This window comes from Gouania willdenowi, chromosome 18, assembly GCF_900634775.1.
Source record: "Gouania willdenowi chromosome 18, fGouWil2.1, whole genome shotgun sequence".
NCBI classification, from domain to species: domain Eukaryota; kingdom Metazoa; phylum Chordata; class Actinopteri; order Blenniiformes; family Gobiesocidae; genus Gouania; species Gouania willdenowi.
In genome coordinates, this window is record NC_041061.1 from 15,804,592 (window position 1) to 15,821,931 (window position 17,340).

Sequence of the window (17,340 nt, forward strand, 5' to 3'; positions counted from 1 at the left end):
TAAAAATTTTGACAGACAGTATTTATGTTTTCTCTGAAAAACTTAAGATGTTTCAAAGAAAGAGAACAAAGAAAGAAAAAAGTGACTCCATAGACTCCATAAACAAACAAATAAAAAAAAAACGACCTCCAAAACATGTCTAGGCTAGGAGATACATTTAAGTCTCTATTAAACTACCGACTAAATGAGAGTCAAAAATAAACAAAACAGAATAACAACAAAAAGGGTCATAATAGCGTATTTCTTCTTCTTTGAATAGCAAACACAGTATATCCATTAAGTGGAGGATTGTCCATCATTTTTATTAGTCATTACTTCTACAGCTAGTTTAGAGGCATCTGTTCATTAACCTTTAGATGTCCCCAATAAATAAAGCCAGTGGGTAATTTGATCGAGGTGTATTTGTAGGAAACCTTTGACTACTTTTGAGATATCAGCTTCTTGCCTTTTCTTTATAATACATCTCCAATATACCTCTCTGGTGATGTTTTTTTTTTTTATCTCATGTTTTTAAAATCACTCATCTAATTTTTGATAGTAATATCCCTTCTTACAGCCTTTTTTGAATATTAATCTCAGTTGATGTATCCATTACTACGCGCCCACCTGACCATTTTCTCTCCCTACACAGATTAAAAATAACCCTAATCATCCCTCTTTCCACAGTGAAATAATACTAACCCTAATCCTTCTTCTCTCAATCCTTCCATGTGAGTCAAAGGACATAAGCACATTGCAAATCTCATTAGCAGGCTTTAGTTATACCTTTGTGCGTTCTAGTGCTGCATACATTTGCCTCATCAGCTGCTTACAGTAAGTGGGTGTGTGTAAAAAAAAAAGGAAAAGAAAGGGGTGTCAATCAACAAAACACATGCTCATTAGACGATATGTATTTATGTCAGTTTTTGTACAGCGGAATGTTAATATATTCACTCAGTGTGACAGGCCATGGTAGCTCCTGACATGAGATTTACATAAAAGAAGACAAGCAGCCGGTAAACAAAACCAAATATGCTCAGTCAGTCATACATTGAGACACACAAACACTGCAGACAGACAAGTCTGTCTCTCTCGTTGGACTCCACTGAGCTTCACTCTACACAGTGTTTAGATGGAAAACATCTTCAGCAACGCTTCCCTTTATCCACATTAGTTTGTTATTTTGGTAATCACTGAGCATGCTGTGATGCGCACAACAACAGAACAGAGTAATGATAAATACATCAGATTTTTTATCATTTTTTTTTTTTATGGCTGACAAGAAAATAGCAGCATGAATCTGTTTTTAGTGCCAGCAACAAATAAAGTTGCTCTGAGTCAAGAGAGCTACAATAGCTCCAAGAATTTAAAAAGCATCACCAAAATCAACTAAAGATCCTGGAGGCTCTGTTTCTAATTTCAGCTAGAACTCAAATATTGTTGAAGGTAAAACCATCATAAATCAGTGACTTTAGTCTGATATTTAACAAAGAGTATTCTCAAAGGAGACTCAAATGACACATTTATAAGATTTTTAGTGCAGGAGTTTTCACGTATGTTAGTATTTATTTTTGTACTTCTTATACTGTGTTGCTGCAAATGTGAATTTCCCCTCTGGGGATTCATAAAGGTCTATTCTATAGAGGGTTTTCACGGCGTGTCATCAACCCGGAAGTCGCCATTTTGGAGATAAAGCAGCAGGTCTACAAACAGCACGCAAACAAGAAAATCCCAAATTTCGAGACTAAATGGTGAACTATTGCCTTGTTTTTGGCTGTACCAAAAGGTCAAACAGTGAAACACATTTGGAGTTTTATAGATTGCCAAAAATCATAACAAATCAGAAACAACAATCTCACAAGTTATCAAAGGAAAGGAGGCGCTTGTGGCTAGCAAAGCTAAACCAGGATCTACGAGGCAAAAATATGGTATTTCTCACAAACTCAATTTTTACATACTATCTAATGTGAATGCACTACATACTAATATTGACGTCAAATTTAAAAACTACTTCACCACTTAAAAGATGTTGTTTGTATGTTTTAACTAGTGCTATTCAGTGCTATTTTACCTTCAAATACATTGTTTGGGTAAAACCCAGACAGACCTTTAGATCAGACCTAATCAAGCAGTGCAGGATGGCTGTCAGCCTTTGAGACTGTGAGGTGCTTGTGCAGAGCACAAAGGTAAAACCCTTATTTTTGAACTTTTGCCTCCACAAGAAATGAGCAGCAACCTCGTGCTACAGCATGCAGAGCTTAGTCGGGGCTAAAACCCCTCTCATCCCCCCATGCTAAACCGAGTCATTGAGGAAGACCTTTCTGCATGCAGCTATCAGACTGTTTGACAGCCCATTTGTCATTCGCTGGGTGCTTTTATCCAAAGTGCCAAATGGATCCACGTGTGTTCATATTTTTAGCACTGGTGTCGTGAGAAATGTAGAACCCATGTTATGGTAGTGCCTTGCTAAATTAGACTAAATGGAAAAGAGTCAATAGAGATGATGCACTGTTATACTATTAGGGGAGCAGAATAAAGACCAGCTAGACTTTTCACATTTTTACTTTAGCATTTGATCAATTTGTTCCCTTTATTTTTATGAGTTCAACAATGCTTTTCACTAAAGATGTTACAGTAACATTAAACTGTGTGTGTGCAGGCTGAAGTGTTTAATTGACATACCCAAAGTGACAGCAGGAATGACAGGGTCGATCGAGGAGGGTTTTGCTTTTACTGGGATGGGAGTGGTTGGTCCATTAACCATCACATGACCTGGATACCAGAATAAAAAGAAAAACAAAAAAGAGTTAATAGATTATTTTAAACTTATCCAACAGTGCAATGACAAGATACAGGTTATAAAACAGCTATAAAAAAAAAATTATTATAAAATTATAATAATAATAAATAAAAAAATCTACAACAATCAGTTAAAAAACATGATTCATCCTGAAAAAATATATTAATTGCATTACTGTTAGTTCCTATACATAATGAATGGATTTAATATATAACATGTATTAATGTGATCAATCCACTTCACCAAAAAACGATATATATTCATAATATACAGATCAACTTCATTACAATAAATACTCTGCCAATTATTAATAAATAGTTGTTATAGAAATGTATATTCCCACTAGAAATACATTATAAAAAGGTCACTAAATATATACATACATATTCATAACTAATGGATTTAATGAACAATATGCAATAGCATAAGATATAACAATAACAATTAATTGGCCTAATTACGATAAGTGAATTCCTCTAAGGTCTCAAGCTGACAGTACATTTAAGTCCAGATCTTGTTTTGTTCTTTTGTTTGGTGTCATGTTAACCTTTCTCTGTTTATTAGTATTAAACAATAACTAGACATAATTCTATCTGTAGGTTAAGCTTTATTAATAAAACAGTTCCTTATTATTATGGATGATCTGAAGTCTTAATTTTAAATCTATGGCTGTTTTGCTCTATTAAGATCAAACTTCAAATTAGAACATTAAGAGGCTAAAACTAAATGAAAGACACCACGTGTGTGTGTGTGTGTGTGTGTGTGTGTGTGTGTGTGTGTGTGTGTGTGTGTGTGTGTGTGTGTGTGTGTGTGTGTGTGTGTGTGTGTGTGTGTGTGGGGAGAGGCTCACCCAAATAATGCAGTAGTTTTTGGGCTCGGTTTTGTGTTGGTTTGAGGTTAAAGAGTTCCTGGTTCTCATCAATGAACTGGGTGTCCACAGTGGAGTGCAGGAACTGGTGGTTGGAGAAAACATTCTGGAGGAAAGGAATGTTGGTCTGAAGATGGAGAAAAAAACAAAGTTGCACGTTATTAGCATTATTGTCTCAACAAAAGTCTCAAGCACAGACAACACAAATATATTTAAACTATGTACAATTGTATACAAAGTAGTGTTAAGTACATTTGCACAACATTTTACTAATAGACACGAACAATACCGGTAGGGTAAAAGATTAAAAACAAATGAATAACCAAAAATAAAATAATATCTAGATTTGTTAGGATAGGTTATTTTAATGATTTAATGCAGATTCTTTGAAAACAAGCTTCTGAATCTTCTCAGAATGTAAGATAGGGTAAAAAGAAGTTCAGCAAATAAATAAATAACAGATGGAAATAAAAAGGACAGATAGAGACATGCACACGCACAGGAAATAAGTATCCTAAATCCAGAGAGGTAACACCATTTCGCCATCGCCAAGGATATTCCAAAGACGGATCACCCTGTCACACACATGCACACACACGTGCGCGCGCACACGGTCTCTTCCTAATGGAAAGATATAAATGTTTTAAAGTAAATGCTATCCATTATAGAAAACCAAAGGACAAGATTTACTACAATTCGATCTTTTTGCTGACACTTAAGCAAAGACTATTTGGTGGAACACAATTATTCCTACAGTTGGGAGGAGGGAGACCAAAGACACATGCACGAGAGGAATCGGAAGCGGATGTGTGTGTGTGAAGAACATACATGTGTCATACCAAAAAACCATAGCCAAATGTGTTCAGTGGGAATTAAAATTAAAGCCAACAGAAAGATATCAAGTCTAATGACATACATGTTAGATCGGTCAAGAATGTGAAAGTTTAAAAAATGTAATCAAATTAGCATTGAAGTGCAGGTGCTGTATTTCATTATTTATGCTGCCTACATAGCCATGGTCTCAAAGCTGTAACGTCGAACCAAGAACACAGTATCACTCATCCACAGAGGTTAGAGCTGTTAAGGAAATACATTAGCTTATACAAGGGGTCACCAACCTATGGCTGCAGAGCCACTTGTGGCTCCTTTGCCCTTCCCCTGTGGCTAAGTGACCAATCACCATGCTTCTCTGACCACCATTAGGCTCATCCTTATCTTTCGACTGCAGTGATGGGTGTTTACTGAGAAATCTCAGCACCAAAAGACATATACAATGGAAGAACCTGGAGTTTTTTTTCCTAGTTTCTCAGTCCTATTGCTGAATCTGAATTAGGATTTAACTGGTCCTGGATATTTGCACCAACATGGTCATGTTTGCAAGCTCAGTTTCCAACCATGTGCTTCAATTACTTTCATGCAGTAGCAGTTGTAGTCTTTTTCTGGTTATAACTAGTGGTGGGACACGATTAAAAAAAAGTAATCTAATTATTTACAGACTTTGTAATTACTTAATCTAGATTAATTTAAATTGATGGCATTACTGATTATTGATCCAGATAACTGCCTATATATTTGGTGCTTGGCGGAGGTTCTGTTATCAATATTTTAACTATTCAGACCTCTAAATAGCGTAACCCACCATAGGTATTTCATTATTAAATCAAAGTGATCTGACACTTAAAGTATCTCAGATTTATTTATTTGTAAAAGGACCATGTACAATAAAAAAAAACAAATGTTTCAATTTGATGCATTGTACCAGAGTTAGCTTAAAGCTAATTTACATAGCACCGCTAATTATTATTGATATACCCCTCCTACACTGTTTCATAGATCCTGATCAGTATTAGCTCTATCAATAATCAGCAAACAAGCTTTGCATATCCTGATTCAATGGGTTTACAATGTTCCCCAAGCCCATTCAACTTATTCTGATGGGGCCAAACAGAGACGCCAACTGTGCCAGAGAAGAGGATCACTGGAGCACATCCTGAGCTTTTGCCCAAAAGCAATGGGCAAAGGTTGCTATACTGCCATGACCACATACTGAGGACCATAAAAGATTATATTAGCACAGGAATGTCCTTCAGTATGAAACATCAAACAGCAGAGTACTCCTTCACTTCAGAGCCAGAGAAATGAAACATCAGTGCCAAAGCCATTCATGGGAGGCAGCTCAAATTCTAATTCAAAGACCTCACTTACACTAGACATGGTCCCAGTGTCAGAAGCAAAAAGACTGGTGACTGTCCCTTAGCAAGACCAGATAAAGGAAGAGGGCCAAGTATGAGGAGCTGGCAAGTGAATGTCGACACAGGGGATGAAGGACTTAAAGTGACCCAATGGAAGTTGGGTGCAGAGACTTTGCAGAACAGTTACCGTGCAGCACATTGAAGGTACTATGGATTAAAGCAGTGGTTCTCAATCTTTTTTTGCTCAAGTACCCTTTTTCTTTTCTTTTTGAATGCAAGTACCCCCTTATGATGGACTACTACATTTTGCTCAGAATTCTGTGAAAAAACAATTATACATCGATACTGTATTTATAATGCTGGATTGAATGAGTGATAACACACATTTTAAATAATACCTAACCCTAGGGTGCAATGAAACAGAATTTAGAGCCTCCTGAATAGATTTATTTCTATAATTTTTTATAATTTTCAGTCTTCTCCCTCCTGGTGTGGGACCAAGACTGACCCTTGTATTTTCAGTTCACGTTCTAATCAAGATAATTACTATCATTATTTTGTGTCTTTTTTTTGTGTGTTCTTGGTGTCATTTTGTTTATTTTGTTGTTTGTACTTTTTATTATTCAGTATATTTTTCTCATATTTTGTGTGGTTTTGTTGTCATTATGTGAGTTACTGGTAATATTCAGTGTGATTATCATTTTTAACTAAAAATAAACATAAAACCCCATATTTTTAATGCTTTCAATTATTATTTTTCTCTCTCTCTCTCTCAAGTACCCCCTGTCATGCCATCGCGATACCCCCATTTGAGAAACACTGGACAGCACAGCCAGAGAACCATCAGGAACATTTCAAATGCCACAGAAAAGGCATCAAGATGGCTTTGGAACAAGCGAGGTGATCCGTGAACCACACAAGCTAATGACACACAAGCAGGGATCTGTTCATCACGAGCTGGGTCATCTGGGGATGTATTTGGTTGTTAGACCCGAAACACCCAACACTCACGATGCGTCTAAGCTGTACCAAGAGATGCGTAATAAAATTAAAAGCTTAAATATGCAGCAGCAACTATGTGAAAAGTAGTTACATCTAAACATTTTTGTCTTTCCTAGAAAAAAGTTAAACAACACAAAGTAGACTTTTCTCTTCATGCATGCACTATTGTTGAAGATTGAAACATAATGTTGCCAAATAGTGTAGTTTTTGTTGTGACAAAATAGATGCTGTCAACACAGAAAAACACAGCTGGGATGAAAAACAGATAAATACCATGGAAGAGTGTTAGCTAATAACAGAGTCGTTGATAAAAGAAATGACAACACTAATGCTAAAGGTTTGTCCTTTTAATTTCATGTTTATCAAAATAGGGATTAATTATCAGACAGTGTATACCTTTGGCTTACAACAAAAAACACACACTTGCAAACAAACCACTTTCAAAGGATGTACACCTTTTTTTTTTTTGCGGAGCGCGCACAAACACAGGCACATCTTATCTACTACTTAACAGCTCTTACATTTACATCAGCCTTCATCCCCTTCCACACACACACACACACACACACACACACACACACACACACACACACACACACACACACACACACACACACACACACACACACACACACACACACACACACACACACACACACACACACACACACACACACACACACACACACACACACACACACACACAGCTCCAGCTTTTAAAGCTATGTGCACAGCATGATAAATAACTGCCTTTTGCATTTGGCCTTTGGGGGTTCTGCTTCAAAATACTTCACAGACTATGAATAAGTGCACAAAACCCAAGGTTTTTAAAAAAATGATGCATTTGTAAGGGTAAGTGAGCACAGAAAAATGGGAATGAGTGTCACAAGTAGTTTAAGTTTGAAAAAAAAACCCACACACTTTGCAGTACTAAGCAATTTCACAAAAAAAATAAAAATTAAAAAAAAACTTTTGATACATGGATTAATTTCTTGTGGCAATTTTTTTTTTCTTCCAAAATGTTAGCTAAGATGCAGTTTGCCATTTGTTCTTGCTCTAGATTAACAGAACAGTTTTTGAAGGGCAAAATTTGAAATACCAACTATATGGACTTCACTTCACACTTTAAATGTTAAAATGCAATTGTGTTTTTCAGGTAGAAAAATAAGGATTGCCATCAAATTATTTTCTTTGACATTTGCCTGTCATTTAAATGACCCACATTTAGTAGGTCAGAAAAGTTCAAAACCATCCAGTCGGCTCCTTATTCGTGTAGAAAAAATATCACACTATTGCATCACCTCAAAGGAATGTACCAAGTCTAATAGTTCCTGTATGACATGAACATCAACAGAAAGAGCGACAAGGTAAACAGTCTAAAAGATTAGATTAAATCCAATTTAAAGTCTAAGAATCAAATTTCCTATAACCTTTAGCCTGGATTTAGGAGAATAAGTAGGTATTTATAAACTGTTTATATAAGATGCTTCAAAATACTGTCAAAAATATGTTTAGAACATTGTATTCCACACTGAAAAGAGGATATTTTCCTTTAAGTCTGTGGTCGGGTGAAACACTTCTCCAAACAGCCACACATTACTGAATATTTCTAAAGTGTGATTGAATAGATCAGGATTGGCTGTGTGAGGTGGTAAAAAAGAAATAAAACACCACAAATCTGGGCAAGCATTAAAATGAGAAGCCCCGTGCAGCACTCGGGGGAACACACACACACTAAAACGCAACACAAGCAGTGGTTTGCAAATGTGGCAAACCACAGAGAGATACACTGTTAACAGTTTGAAAAAAGCAACCTCAGCTTGTTTATCTTTATTTTTGTTTTTTTTAACAAAGTACCTCTAAAGACTGCAGTGTGCAAAGCAGTACACAATTTTATTAAGTGGTTGCCTAGCGAAAAAATGTGCAGAAAAGGCATTGAAAATTGATGGTGACCTGACAGAAAAGGGAATAATATTGTAAAAATGCATTAAAAAGAGTAAAATAATGTCAAGAAAAAGTGATGAAAATAGGTTAAAACATGGGAAATTTGGTGTAGTTGCAAAAAAAAAGGGTAAAAATAAGCAAAAATGGGTTAAAATTGTTAAAACACTCTTAGTTTCTTGAAGGCATCGGGCGAGCCCCTCCCAGCGTCTCACGACCCTAAGGTTAAGAACCACTGATATATGGCACACGTGATCTAAATATATCCAACACATCTAAACACATATATCCAACACAGCTGTTGACACACTGGGCAACTAGTATCTCTCTTACATTTGATTTAATTCTATAGTTGGCCTGATATCCTTAAAGTTCAATAAATCACACAAGAGATTTTTCAACACTTTTGTCCTCACTCAGCGCAGACTACTTACTTACTTAGGCCTTTAAGTTCTCTGGGAACATAGGCCATTGATGAAACTCCTCCCTCCTCTGTGGTCTTGCATCCTCCGAACCAGTTGTTGCCAGGACAGCCCCAGCGCCTTCATCTCTCGTTCTGAGGTTCTTCTCCAGGTGGTTCTAGGTCTACCTTGCTTCCTCTTGCCTTGCGGGTTCCAGGTTACAGCATGTTTTGTTATTGAGGTGTTTGGTCTTCTGAGTATGTGGCCTGTCCAGTTCCATTTTCTTCTTCGAATTTGGCTTTTTATTGTTTCTTGTTTAGTGAGGTCCCGCAAGTTGGTATTTGTGATTTTGTTGGGCCAGTATATACCTAGCAGGCGTCGGAGGCAGCGGTTGAGGAATGTCTGGAGTTTGCTGATTACGCTGGTGGTTATTTTCCAGGTTTCTGAGCTGTAGAGTAGGGTGGATTTGCAGTTTGATCTTGAGTGAGATGTTTTTTGCTTTCTATACTGTATGGAAGATGTTCAATGTTGTCCTTGCTTTCCCGATTCTGGCGGTGACATCCTCTTCCGTTCCTCCCTCCACAGTGGTTATAATGCCCAGGTATGATTGGATCCATGATTATTGTGGTGTCATCCTTGTTATTGATGCGCATAAGTTTGGTTTTTGATGAGCAGACTACTGCGTACATAGGGTAGTTGTCGGTCTAAATGTGGTAATGTTCTAGTGTGACCAAAGTGTTTCATCCCCAATGAAGCAACAACAATGCATCAAAGAGAGGGAAGATGCTAAATCTGAGGTTTTTTTCCAAAGACCATGCTGTGCTTAGCACCCTGATCACTGTCTACTTCGCGCACGCACGCGCACACGCACACGCACACGCACACACACACACACACACACACACAGAGCAGTCTCCCTCAGTCACACAGCCTCTCCAGTGCCCTCAGTGATTAGGAGTAGAATGGGGGAGCTGTCGGGTAATTCGTCTTCTCTCTCTTCTCCTACCTATCCATTTGTCATTGGTCAAATGATTGAAGCATGACAAACATGAAATGTACAAAAATGTACAGGCAGGATATTTGAAGGTAAAACCATTTACACACAACACACACACCTTATTGCTTTAAAAAAACAACAAAAACATAATTGTTATTGAAAAAATGTGTTGCTGCTGTAATCGCAATTCAATTGTAATTGAGTTAATTGACTTTGTAATAGTAATTGTCATGAACATTCTATAAATACTGTCATTTACAATGTAATTAAATGCAAAACTGGGGAACCGTGTCAGTTCTATGGTTTACACATAGGCATACGTACGTATTTAACAATTATTAAAATGTGTTTCATATCAACTTTTCCTGTCAGTTCTCTAAAGGATGATTTTAGCATTAAAAAATAAATATATATATCTAGGGATATAGTGACAGAAAAAAGGCTCAGACACCCACATGAAAAACATTGATATCAATATTTTCATTGATTTGGAAGCCTAATAAAGTAATCATGAGATGAGAAACAAATTATATGATAAATCATATTTCTTTGTTTATTTTAGAGCTGATTTAAGACATGGGTGAAAACGCCTCATTATCAAAAGATATGCTAACAGCTAACACAAAAGGAAGGTCAATAATAGAGTAGAGTAATTGTGATTAATTGTAATTCAACTTTAGCAACTGAGAACGCAATTGTTATTGACTTTCAGGGGAAAAAAAATTATAATTGTAATTGGCAAAAATACTGGTCAACGTAATGGTAACTGAACATGGATAGTTGAAGATGTAATTGTAATTGAAAAATGTAGGAAAAGCATCAAAGGCAAATAGAGAATAGCAACACATTAATATGGGTCTTAATGTGCCATGCTAGTGACATGTTATGGTCCAGTCCACTGATTGGCTGAACAGAACATCAGCAGGCCAGTGGTTGGTGTGTGTGTAGGTGTGTTTGTTTTCATTCCTTTGTGCATTTCTTTCACACGTGTGGGCTGATTATTGTATCCTAAAGTGAGATGAGCGCCATAACAATGGTGATTCCAACTCTGATGAAACATTTGCCCCTAATTCCTCCTCAGCCTTAAGGTCACACCTCATTTATTTTTATTTCTCACCTCTTACCTGAATGACCATTAACTATTCACACTGCCCATTGCACCCATTTAATCTAAAGGTTTATTGGAGCTACTTGCACACAGAAAAACAAAAAGTAAAAGAAAAACCAACTGTAGCTTGCAGTTTGAGCCACTAAAACGTACTGCTGTTACTACTACTCCAATTACAAAATAAAAAGCAACGACAATAACAAAACAACTCTGTTTGCATGGATATTCCAAGGCTGTGCTGACAAATTGAATCTAGACTCAGCCTCTGACATTAGCCATGTGGATCTTTGCTGTGGAATACAACCAGATTTAGCTCTGTCCAGCAATGATTCAAAACCACACGGCTTTGTAGAGCCATTTTCATTTCACACTTAATAAAGGAAGCTGTGATGAAAAATTGTTCCAAAGAAAGAAGAAAAAAAAAGCCCGGATGGAGAAAATCCTAACAAAATGAATGCTCATTTTCTAGGAAGATGGATTCATCTGCATTTGTGACCTAACCATACATCTAGGGTAGGTCTGTTATTTTAAGACAAGATTGAAGCTTGAACCTTTAAAGATTTTAAATGAAAAACATTTATTTCAGGATGATTTTCTGACTAAAATTTAACATTTATCATCAAATAAGTTAATATTTTTTCTTTTTTTTTTTAACAAAAAAACTCTCTTAAAGCTCTTAATTGAATAGAGTGCAGTTTTTCTGAATAATTGAATTAAAAAGGCTTGTTTTTTCACGTTTATCACAGTGGGGGCCACAAACAGTGATTTTCCGATCCGGGGGCCACATTGTCAACATTCGTGACAGCATTAGGAATAATGACCTATATGAGCATTAACACAGGAAAGAGTGTGTGTTTGTTGTTTTTGTTTTGTGTATTTTTTCTGCTATTTTATGTTTTTGAAATTATTTTTGTAGATTTTTGTTGCCATTTTGTGTGGGTTTTTTTTTTAAGAATCGTTTATTCCCAAGTGTTTTATGAGTCATTTTGTGTGTCCGTTTATCTTAATAATTTTTGTCTACTTTTGTTGTCATTTTCTGTTATTTATGCGTACTTTATTTCCGTCCTTTTTTGTATTTGTAATTTTGTATGCATTTGAAATCATTTTGTAAAATTATGCTACCTTTAAAAAAAAGTTAAAAAAATCTGTGTTTATTTTTGTTCTACTTTTGTACCTTTGGGAGTCTTTTTGAGTGTTTACTTTGGTGGCCGCAAAAAAATCAGTCCGAGGGCTGCATGTGGCCCCCGAGCCACCATTTGCACACGTCTGACTAATTGGGTGTAACAATACACAGCCAACTAGTTAGTTGTATTTAAATAATCCTGAATCATCGTACCTCAACTGACCAACTGCTTGGTAATTCAACCAATCATAAAGCTACATCTCAATGTATTAAAAAATCACACTTAAACCGCTCGTTACAACCGAGTTATGGTTAATGTGTTTTTAAAGAGAAAGCCAGGGCATTTCAGAGCGGAGCTGTTCACAGGGTGTGTGTGTGTGTGTGTGTTTGCTGCCTCTCTGTGAGCTGGAGCTGGCCCAGGTGCTGAAATTGCTGCTGAACTTTAATCAACGCTGTCACTGTTGAGAGTGCAGCCCCAGCATTACAATAAAGATAAATCTTGGCTCACTACAGATCGAATCGTCAAAATCTGAAGCCTGTGCAGCACAAGAAGTATCTACACTCACTCATCAGGCCCTGTGTTATTGTCACAGGTTGACTGCATGTATTGTAAAAGTGTGTGAGAAGCAAAATGCTTTGATGCTCACAGCTATGAACTCTAATTATTTTTCTTTTCTTTACAGCTATAAAAAATGGAGCCATATGCTTATATAAGCTCAGAGGTTGTGAAAGTTCACGGTATTCCCAGGAGAAAGTGAGAAGTCGCAAACCTGTGCGACACAGACATTAAATAGGGCAACATGAGTGTTTCCTATGAGTTTTTAGCTTCAAACATTCCTTTAAAACATCTCATGCTCGATCAAGAAAACATTCTCTATTAAAAAAAGCTTCATTCACAAAAGTTCCAAATGAAAATCCTGGATGTTTATTCAAAGTAGTCTGACTCATCGAGTAGCAACACACTGCTTTGCGTGGTGAACTTGCTGAAATGAAGGCCTTTTCTGACTCTTCTAGACCCTCTGATGCAGGCCTATTCAGGCAGATTGCTCCTCAGTGGTAATCTGGGAGTCCTTTGGCATTATTAACGACTCATCGACTGCTCCAGACTCATAGAGCGTGCTATGTCCGACTGTGTTAGCAGGTGTTTGGGTTTTCAGTGCAATATTCCTCAACTTGTGATGGATTAACTTATGATTACATTACAAAAAAATGGATTCAACCAGATCTACATCTTATTTGAATTTATAACCACCAAGATGAGAAAGGGGATAACCATCAATAAATATAGAAAAATAAATCAAAACTGTAAGGTTAAACATGTGATACAATCTCATATTTGCAATGCCATCAGTGGCAGAAATAATCCTGTTAGCTCTTATTCCTGTAGACCAGGTGTTTGCGACCTTTTTGGATCCACGACAACTTACAAGAGAGAAAATGTTTCAATAGGCTCCTCATAATCCTCACGCCAAACACAATTTACTGCCATTTGTAGTGCTAAATGCCATAGGAACCATCTATTCTTTGAATGTTCCAACTTAAATATTTAAGATCTGTATTATTCTAAGTAACAAACTGTGTGTAATGCAGTGGTTCTTCAACTGGGAGGGCTCGAATGGCCTTGCTGAACCATAAGCATGAAAATACAAAATGTTTTATTCCTTGCACTTTATTAATAAAGAGCTTTATTATTGTTCTAAAATATGTAGTTATTTTTTGTGAGATTTGAAGAAGAATAGTACAAATTATACAAATTTATACAAAAACTGTTTTTGACATGATGGGGGGGCCCTAAGAGTTTTTCATTCTGCAAAGGGGGGTGCAGCAGAAAAAGTTTGGGAACCACTGGTGTAACGCATTACCAAAAAAAACAAAATATATGCACATTTATTGGAGGAAAAGTTAAATTAAGGACTTTTTTTTACATGGTTTTATATCCATTGTGATAACCAACACATACTTCATCATGTTCAGTACTCATATACTGCACATGTAAAGTATGTTTGTTATTGGTGCATTGGTCCTCATACAGTATGTAACTATACACTATTGTAATGATACAACATAAATACAAATTCACAAACCCCAAGCTACGGCTCTCCAGTTTGAGAAGCGCTGCTGTAGAATAAAGAAATCTACTATGGTACAAATTATTATGTACTCTTATCTTTACTTTGGTGTTCCTTTAAAGCCTTACCGAACTCCTCAATACTTTAATATATCGTATTATGATGTCAATGACTCTCACATTTTGTCCATCTTCATAGCATTACTTTATATATTCATCTGTGCCATGAACTGGCAACAGTGTGATAGAGTGAGAGGTAGCATGGTCTCGTGCTGCCCCGTCGGTTCAATAGCCACTCATCACTCGTCCTTGTGGTGGATTCCGATAATAGCACACCAGGTCAAAGTATAACCATGCAAAACATGGTTCAGTAAGTTACTCATTCAATGGTAGAGATTAAAGTGTTTCTTTATTTTATAATCAGATGTAACATGAATGGGCTCCGCCCCTCCCTCACCCCTCACACTGGGCTGCTATACTTGTCACTCGTCTCGACTGCAATTCCCTTCTCTTTGGTCTCCTCAGCAAATCCCTCCATAAACTCCAGTTAGTCCAGAACTCAGCTGCCTGCATCATCACCCTCTCTATCTCCCACATCACTCCTGTTCTCCACCAGCTTCCACTGGCTTCACATTCAATTCCGCACCCACTTCAAGATCCTTCTGTTAACTTTAAAGGCCATCCACCACACTGCCCCCCCCCCTTACCTGACTGATCTCATCCACGTCCACACTCCATCTCGTTCCCTCAGATCCCCTTCTTCCATTTATCTGTCCACTCCCCCAGCCCGTCCTAAAACCATGGGGAGCAGAGCTTTCAGCCACTCTGCTCCCCGGCTCTGGAACGCACTACCTCTGGATCTCAGCAACATGGACTCATTCTGACAATTCAAAGCCGCAATCAAAACCCACTTATTTAAAACAGCATTTCTGACCTGACCACCTCTGCCCTGTCTGTGTTTTAGCTTCACTTTTACTGTTATTTTTATACTGTTTTAGCTTCATTTTTATTGTGGTTTTATACTATGCACTGTTGTGGTTTTATTATGCAATGTGACCTGAAAGGCGCTGACTTTCAAATAGAATGTATTATTATTATTATTATTATTTGCTGTGAATATTCAGCCATCTTTAGTTTACTCTCATCATAACAGCCTGAGCCTTAGCCCTGTCCTGTCAAAGTAATGCTTCTAATAGGCTGTCTGTATTGATTGACTAGAGGAAGTTATTTATTTGTTTCCCACACACACACACACACACACACACACACACGTGTGCATGCAGTATTTCAATGTAAGATAACCAGACAAATGTAAAAAATAGACAAAATGGAAATGTTGACTTAGCAGGAATGCAAAATGTTATCCTCCCTCTCAGACCATAACTCGGCAATCAACATTGGGCATTAAATCATCACTAATGCATATTTTCAGAAACTATGAGTACTCAAGGCACCAATTAACAGCTGCCTCTTATTTGCACATTGTGCTACAACTGTCTACATTTTCTCTGCACAGATTATGCATTATTTATTAGACTGTCTTTATAGCCGTATCACGGTCGCTTGTGTATTCTCCAGTCTGTATTTATAGCTTTTTTACATTTGCAGTTTCAACGTTCCTTGATCCAGACACTCTCTCCCTTCCTCTCCTGCTCTTACTACCTTATAAATGTGTGCACGTGTGCCTGTGAGTGTACGAGACGGCACCTTGAGTTCATGTGCACCGACCGCACTGCTCAACAGCCATCTTAGAAGCAGTAACTTACACGCTTTGACAGCAGGGAAGTGGGTTCACATATCCTTTTATTTGTGTCATTACTTTTACTAGTTTTTGGCATTTTACAAGACATAATCTCCTACTATGGAAAAAATGCGCTGATTAGGGAAAAGCTCATTTTAAACTGTGACTAAGGTTGTATTTTTAGTAGTGTAGTGCCAAGTGTTCCTCTAAAGCAGCATGATATCTTAAACCTGGCAATGTCATCTAGTGAGAAATTCACTTCAAAGCGTTGTCCTGTCCCGCTCTCTGCTAGCTTATAAACAACTGGTCCGTGTCTCATGTAACCAGAGTGGCACGTGTTGGTTTGGAAAACACATCAATGTAAATAATCTACAAAGTTTCTGTAAACAAGGCCCTACAACTATTAGCAAAATATGGAAAACTGTGATTCACACATTTGCTGAAAACAGGAAGTGTTTTGTGTGAAACAATGTTTATCAAACTGAAAAAACAAACCAAATTGTGATGATTAATGATTACACTCATTTAAGTTAATATTATTCTCACTCAAATTAACCAAAACTGTTTAAAGTGTAGAAAAAGAAAATAATTTTAGAAAATAATTACATTTACATATCTTTCAGGTGAGTCTCTGTCACATTTTAACATTTAAAAATTACCAATTAGTACCAGTTTGTGTGTGTGTGTGTGTGTGTGTGTGTGTGTGTGCGTGTGCGTGTGCGTGTGTGTCCACAAGTGGCAGCTTTTAATGCAGAAAGCACAGCAAAGTGCCACAGAATCTCTATCACTATTTTTGAAGGTTTATCTTTTTTAGAACTTTTCACTTATGGAACAAATTGCGTATAGGGACCTAAAAGAAATGTCAACTTTACGCATTTTTAAAAATGCTTTAAGATCAAATTTTTTAACCAAACCTTGATGTACAGCATATATCATGTTTTTTTTATTGTAATTTTTTTTCTGTACATTTTAACCGTATTTAACAAAAAAAATGCTGTTCTTACATGTACTAGAATCTTTATTTTTTTCCTATGGATCCCAGGAAAATAAGCAACCATCACGGTGGAATCCAAAGAACAAATAAACAAATTGTCCAGACTTTTGTTGATTAATCAGTGAT

At 36.9% G+C, this 17,340-nt stretch overlaps 1 protein-coding gene across 1 annotated transcript in view; it reads right to left on the reverse strand.

Moving 5' to 3' along the window:
• The window catches only part of pcxb (pyruvate carboxylase b), a 341,179-nt gene that overhangs the window by 89,174 nt on the left and 234,665 nt on the right, over nucleotides 1-17,340 (reverse strand). Inside the window, exons 13-14 of the mRNA XM_028475285.1 lie at nucleotides 3,630-3,774; nucleotides 2,662-2,751 (exon numbers count right to left, since the gene is read on the reverse strand). Of these exons, the coding sequence (XP_028331086.1) occupies nucleotides 2,662-2,751; nucleotides 3,630-3,774 (235 nt within the window). The remainder of the gene's footprint in view (nucleotides 1-2,661; nucleotides 2,752-3,629; nucleotides 3,775-17,340) is intronic.